This window comes from Montipora capricornis, chromosome 10, assembly GCF_036669925.1.
Source record: "Montipora capricornis isolate CH-2021 chromosome 10, ASM3666992v2, whole genome shotgun sequence".
Taxonomy (NCBI): Eukaryota; Metazoa; Cnidaria; class Anthozoa; order Scleractinia; family Acroporidae; genus Montipora; species Montipora capricornis.
In genome coordinates, this window is record NC_090892.1 from 51,533,220 (window position 1) to 51,540,719 (window position 7,500).

The 7,500-nt window shown below is 39.4% G+C and overlaps 1 protein-coding gene across 1 annotated transcript; it reads left to right on the forward strand.

Moving 5' to 3' along the window:
- The first annotated feature begins 6,760 nt into the window (after positions 1 to 6,760).
- On the forward strand, positions 6,761 to 7,312 carry LOC138020998 (uncharacterized). Its single transcript, XM_068867877.1, has one exon. The coding sequence runs from the start codon at positions 6,761 to 6,763 to the stop codon at positions 7,310 to 7,312; it is 552 nt and encodes a 183-aa protein (XP_068723978.1).
- The last annotated feature ends 188 nt before the right edge of the window (positions 7,313 to 7,500 follow it).

The following is a 7,500-nucleotide window of genomic DNA, read 5'->3' on the forward strand; positions in this document are numbered from 1 at the left end:
TTGTGACTAAGATAGTTTGCCTTCCGTTTCTCTCAAATCACTACTCGATTTTTCACTTCGAATTTTCAAGAATTCCATTACTTCATTGTAAAATTGATCTTCGATAAACATGGTTAGTTGTGATGTACTTCGCTTCTGCTTTTGCTTAAAGTTATCTAATCCTTGATAAAATATTTCGTGTGATACACACTGCATTGTAGAGCTGTTTTCTTCCAACGAAACTTGTGAAGTCTAAATGTGAATAAATTGAAGTTTGGACCGAGAGTGGCCTGGGATGAATAATAAAATATTTGGACAGAGAGTGGCCTGGGATGAATATTAAAATATTTAATTATAAATTATCATGGTAAGTTTGCATGATCTGCTTGTGTGGTCAAGTGGATTAGAGAGTGGACAACAGATCCAGAGGTAGGGAGTTCAAGTTCAGGTGAGTAAAGAAAAAAGGCTTGAGTATACTGTGTAAAGTCTGTCATAGAGGGAGTGGGCATAAGGGTATGCAAGGAGGGGGGCCATCTGCAAAATAAGGGGGGATAGAACTGTGAAAGAAAAGGGGGTTGGATAGAGGTGAAGGGGCAGATGAGGGAGGGGTACGAAAGTAGGAGAAAAGAAAGAAATAACATGTTATTTTTTAGACCCCCTAAAAACCACGCCCTGTTTTTTAACTACACCCCAAAAAAGGAAAATCTCTTTTCTAGACAGTTGATAAAAATAAACCAATTATAATTGTACCAGTTCAATATATTTTGTACCAGTTCAATACATTCTGTACCAGTTCAGAAAAAATTGTACCAAAGGAACAAATTGTACTACAACAGCTATACATGTAGCTGGACACTTTCTTACATAATTTCTTCTGTCCAGTTTATTTGAATGGAGGAAATACCTTCTCAAAGTTTTATGTTAGGTCTATTGTTGTACTCCTGCACTTAAACCCAAGGAAGGACAGTTACATGTAAGGCTCATAATGATGTAGTGCAGAAGGATCTGTTAAAACAAAAGACCAGCTTTAACATGCTTGAAATAAACTGTGCTTTGACATACCAAGTTTTGTGTCACTGGCGTTATAATTTAACAACAACATTTTAACCCTTTGATACCCAAACTGTCAATGGGGAACCCCAGGAGTCAATGGGTTAAGCAACCCATGACATGACTTGAATGTTGGTTATGCACTCCTACAAATCTCTATCAAGGGGAAAAGTCTGTTATTTAGGATAGTACTATGTACTCGGGACAGAGATTTTTTCCTTTTCCGGTGGATAGAGCTATACACAATTTGAACAATGTATGCTTCCAGAAAATATCCATACCCCACCACAGAGGGAAATCGAAATTCTGAGGGGGGAGTGTGGCCAGAGGCCCATGAAATTCCAGAGCGGAAGGGGGGTTGGATGATTAAAATCACTTTCCAAGAAGTAAATTTTGAACTCAGTACCAATGTGGTAGATCATTTTTGAAGAAATAAAAGAGTTTATATCATTTGTGATTATTTTTTCACCTAAATAAGGTTTTCTTTCTTCCAAAGGCGTTACGTATGCAAATCCAACGGAATTAGGCCCCTGTTAGGCCAACAAAACTTGACTTGTCGCATACGTAATATTGACCGCCATTACTCGTTACTAGTCTCGATAGAGACATGGCCGCGTAACAGATGTGATTACTAGCTACGTTTCTTCGATCTCCACATTGCGTCAGTTGATCGCAAAACAGTACTTGTTGTGAAAGAGGCAGAAGGTATATAATGTAATGATTTCAGAATCTAGAGTTTATATTCTCCTTTTTATTTCCCCTTAATTTTGTGGTTGAAAGTTTGATGTGCTCGCAATCATTTTCACAATGGCATTAATTCCATCAACATAACGGCCGTTTTGAAAAACAAAATTGTAAGCTTGCACATCAAGGTAAACTGACAAATACAAATTCATCTCTTTCATTTTAAGCTACATGTATATTGTGTAGTTAACATTGCTTTGTAGGTAGTGTTCTGTGTTCTAATTTGAGACCGCTCAATAAAATAAAATGAAAACCATTGCATAACCGCAATCAGCATCGTTCTTTTGCTTTCATAATCTTTTTTCGTGAAAATAAACTCTTTCTGTGGGGTTGAGGGGTCTTTTTCTTACTTTGTGGAAATTCCGGAGGGGTGGTGGGTCATCAGTTCCCTACAAATATGGAAAATCTAGGGAGGTGGGGGCGTTGGGTCCTAAGTGAAATTTCCTCCATGGTGGACAATGGATATTTTCTGGAACCACACAAAGGTGATCTGATTTCTCTCAATTCATTTGTAAGGTCAGCTGTCCAGTTTTGCCAGCTCTTATCTGGAATATTGTTTTGACCTGGACCCTTTTCACCCAAATGCATAATTTACCATGGCAACCTAGCAAACTGCAACAAACCCACAACTCATAGCCAACTGAGGGTCAATCTTAAGGACGGTGCCTACTATTGTCATTGCGCATACGTTCTGCGCATCTTGAGATACTCGGATTTCCTATCGGTGATGCTTATTAATACAGGGATATTTTGCGCGGTTTAAAACTATCCGGAAAAAGTAGATCTTAGTAAGTACTCTTGGTATCCAAAAAGAAAATTGGGGGTAACCATGCAGTTTTCAGAGATAATTAAGTTTCTATTTGAGAAAGAACGCCATACATTGCTTTGTATTTTAATGCTTTTTACAAATATTATTCATGAATTATCTTTGAAAAATGCGTGGTTACCGCCATTTTTCTTTTTGGATTTTAATAACCCTTGTTGAGATCTACCTTTTCTTGCATAATCACACACCAGGGCAAAAATATTGTTAAATAGTAGGAACCGTCCTTAATTAAACCACACACAAAAAAATCAGGTACAGGTGACACTTGACCTTTAGTTCGACACTATTTCGATTTCCGGTGTATCTGTTGCTTCCACAGGAAATGAAGGTTTGCATTAAGAGTAACTTTAAAAAATCGATTACAAAACTGCTAGGTAAACAAACACTTCTGAGCTTTGATGCAAACTCAAAGACGATTAGCTTACTGACTGCCATAGTACGTAAGGCCAGCGCCGCAAGGTTCTTGATTGCACAGGCTTTAGCTGGATATTTCAAACGACTCGTTTAAACAACCAAACGGAATACGATATGTAGTGACTATGTCAACAGACCATGCTACCAGATATTGATCCGGAGGCAAGCGACCCGAAAAGCAGCAAATTTAGTGTGTAATATGAAAAGGTGTGAAACTGAGATACTATGTGATCAAAGAAGATTGCGATCATCAAATATGCAGAGCATTTTCTTCTTTTCTCTTTTACGCACGTAAATTCAAGTTGAAAATTCTCGAAGAAAAAAAGGGTAGCGCAAAGTTGACCAATATAGACTGTTTCCTAAACAAGCTATCAGTTACAGGGAAGCGCGCAACCAAACCACTTACAAACACATGGCTTATGTTTGGGAAATGAACAAGCGATATTTTCAAGGTTTGCCGAGCGTTTGTTGAATTAAAGCCTTGAAACCATACCTCGTAAATTGAAGCCTTTGAATCCCAAGGGCGGTGTTCACTGAATTTATAGTGGCTCTTTAGTAGCTCGGTATCCAGCATAAATAGCCTTCTTTGATCAAGCGCCTCCTGCTGTAAAATAAGGACAACTTTCGCGCGTTGTGGGTAAAGTTACATACATACCCCGTTCCCATGAGTCCAAGCGGAAATTACGTGTGTTACACGACTGTGACGGAATTTCGGTGGGAAATAATTTTTTACTCTTCTGGGCCAATCATTTCCAACCTTTCATGGTTAAATAAAATACAATTCACTACACTAGGATTTTTACTAACTTAAAAACAATTGTCATGAGACTTAATTTTATATGCGAGGGAGCACAACATCAGGTATAGTCAGAAAAACCTCCTTTTCAGCCGTTTTTAGTGTCGACACGCAACGCACCACACGCTCCTCCCCCGTGACATATATTTTTACTTACCTTCCTCTTGCCACCATGAATAAAAAAAGTCCTTTGACGCGTTCAAGCATGAAAAAAGACCAATTGGACCCCTCAGGATAGATCACGGTTTTGGAAACGCAAATCTTAATGGAGGATATGTAACATCAGGGGCAAGGTCTTGTGTTGATAAGATCTTCAATTTCAACGGGCGGAGCTGTAAGAGAAAACGCGGAGACATCTTATCATCAAAGCGCCCGACAAAGGTACCGAATTAGTTGTTTAACAAACCAGACATGGTTTCCGACAAGAAGCAACTGTTGACAACATTCTGAATAACTTAAAAGCAAACAAGCATTTCTTTTATTAGTATCAGTGATCCAAATGAAAAACTTCATCATGAATTTATTTGAAACTTAAAATTCGCAAAACTGTAAACTGCAAAGTTCTCCCTGCGTTCTAAAACGCAGATCACGGGACACAGGAAAGTGCACATGTCACTGTGCTTCAGAAATATTGAACAACGTCAAAAGCGTCTCCTCTCGCAATGTGAAAATCGGGCAAAAAAAGTAGGTTTTTTTCTATCATACAGTGTAGGGCCTTATTTATTTATTTATTTATTTGATCTTTATTTAACCACGGTAAAGTATAGTATGTAAACTACATTAACTATCTTACTCAATATCAAAAAATAAAAGCTGCTTTCCATGAATGACGTGTTTAAAATAGTGGCTTAGATAACCTCTTTAATCAATCGATTGAATTTATTGAGGGCCTCTGCTTTCCATAGTTCTAAAGGCAAAATGTTCCACAAAACTGCGCCACTATAGCTAAAGCTGTTTTTGTAGTAGTTTGTGCGCGGTTTCGGAACATTTACCTTATTCACGGTGTCTCTCAAACAATAACCAGAGTCGCGATGGACAAATTTCGAGCAGAGATACTCAGGTGCTAGTCCCTGTAGGGATTAAAATACCATTGTTGCTCTTTCAATTTGCCTTTGAGAGACTAGGGATTTCCATCCTAAGAGTTCAAATAAATTGTTGACATCAGCCTCAAGTGTATTAAGGCTTGACCAGCCTAATTATTATGCATATTTTTATTTGAAGGGAAAGCATTTGTCCAAGGCATATGAAACTTGGCAGGCAGTTAGTTATCGGTATTGTTATAACTTTTCCAAAATGTTTCGTACCACATTCTTGTCACGTGACCAGAAATCGATTTATAACAGTTATATTCTTTACTCAAAAATGGGGAACATTCAGCTACATTATATCAATCTTGTTTCTTGATTATTCGATGACCCCTTCTAAGGGCTTTGTCATGCCGCTTTTTAATCATGTCCACATATTAAGAACAATGAAGAATTGAGGAAAATAGGTCACGTGACATGATAAACACCCAAATATCTTAAAAGGTAAATACGGAGTAACACATTAAACGGCGGCATTCGGTAGGCACAGTTGTACTAAACGTGTTAACGCCAAACGTTTTCAAAATTTTGAATTATAAATGTTCCCCATTTTTGAGTAAAGGATGAAGACGTTATAAGTTGTTTTAGGGTCACGTGACCAAAATGCGGTGCAAAATATTTTGGCAAATTAATAGCAACACCGATAAAAAACTTTCTGCTAAGTTTCATGGACACTGGACAAATGATTCCCTTCAAATAAAAATATGCATAATAATTAGATTGGTCAAGCCTTAATACACTTGAGAGCGTCATAGCCGTTAAAGTAGGTCAAGACACGGACTGCTCTGTGTTGTAGTTTCTGCAGTTTCAACGGTCCTTCAAAGTTACTCCACCGTTTCCCCAAACAATATTGCAGTAGTTGAAATGAGGTTGTACTAGGGTCTGATAAATAGAATGTAAGGTCCCATAGGGGACAAGATGCCTGATTCGCTTTATGGCCCCAATACCAGAAGCAATTTTCTTGGTTAATTTATCAAATATGGCTTCTCCAAGTAAGGTTATCATCAATAAGCACTCCTAGCGATTTAGCAGTAGTAACATGCTCAATAGGAGAGCCATTGATTGAAGGTCTAGGAGGAACTGTTAGAGTACACAGCCTCTGACTTGACCCAATTAGCATAAATTCAGTTTTGGTCATATTAAGCGTGAGTTTATTCGCTATCAGCCAATTGCTAACATTTACTAAATCATCATTTAGACAAGATTGGATATTGTCAGCGCTGAAACCGGCGTAGGTTAGGTGAGTATCATCGGCATACATCCTTGATTGACAATTTAAAAGGCATGCAATTTGGTAAATCATTAATATACAGTAAAAATAACAGCGGTCCTAAAGGCAGTCCTTAAAGAAGGTCATTACGAAATGGCTTTGCCATTCAGAGATCGTGAAGTCGCGGTGCCAAACAATCGAGTACAAGCTGAACAGCGAGCGCTCTGGCTGAGGCGGAAGGTCCATGGTAACAAGGACCTGTATGCTACTACTAAACCCCTAACCCTAACCCTAATTCTAGGAGAAGGGCTACGCCCGTAAAGTTCCCGCGCACACGCAAGGGTTAAACTATGTAAAGTGGTATATCCCGCACCACGGCATCTACCATCCTCGCAAGCCTGGTAAAATACGAGTCGTTTTCGACTGTTCCGCGAAGTTTCAAGGAAAGTCGCTCAACGATCTGTTGCTCAAGGGTCCAGATTTAACGAACACGTTGTTCGGTGTATTGATGAGGTTTCGCCAAGAAAGGATAGCAATCATGGCGGATATTGAAGCGATGTTTTACCAGGTTAGGGTAACCGAAGAAGACAGAACCTTTCTCCGTTTCCTGTGGTGGCCTGAGGGTAGCCTGGACAGAAAATCTGGAAGAGTATCAGATGGTTGTGCATTTGTTTGGAGCAGCTTCCTCTCCAGCATGTTCCAACTTTTCCCTGCGAAAGACGGCAGAGGACAACAGGGATCACTTTCAAGGGGAAGTTGTAAGCTCGGTTAACAAGAACTTTTATGTAGGCGATTGCCTGAAATCTTTACCATCAACTGAAGAAGCTTTACAACATGCAAGTGATTTGAAATGTTTGCTGTCAAGAGGTGGATTTCGTCTGACCAAATGGGTTAGTAATAGTCGCAGAGTCCTTGATGTCATCCCTGAAGCCGAGCGTGCCAAAGAAGTAAAGAACTTGGACCTTAGTAAAGAAGATCTACCATTCGAAAGAGCCCTTGGAGTTCGATGGTGCATAGAAACGGATACTTTTGGGTTCAAGATAGACCTGAAACATAGCCAACCGACACCAAGAGGAATCCTTTCGTTTGTGAGTTCAGTTTATGATCCTCTAAGTCTCGTTGCACCGTTCGTGTTGCCAGCCAAACGATTGCTTCAAGATTTATGCCGGGAGAAGCTAGGATGGGATGATGCGATCCCCTCAAAGTAAGAGGTTTCTTGGGAACGATGGTTGGCAGATTTACCCAAATTGTCTAAATTCTCTGTCGAACGCTGCCTGAAGCCAGATGGTTTTGGTGTCATTACGTCCAGTCAGCTACATCATTTTGCTGATGCATCTGAAATCGGTTATGGGTCAGTTAGTTATCTTCGTCTTGTCGATGCCCGCAATGAAGCCCA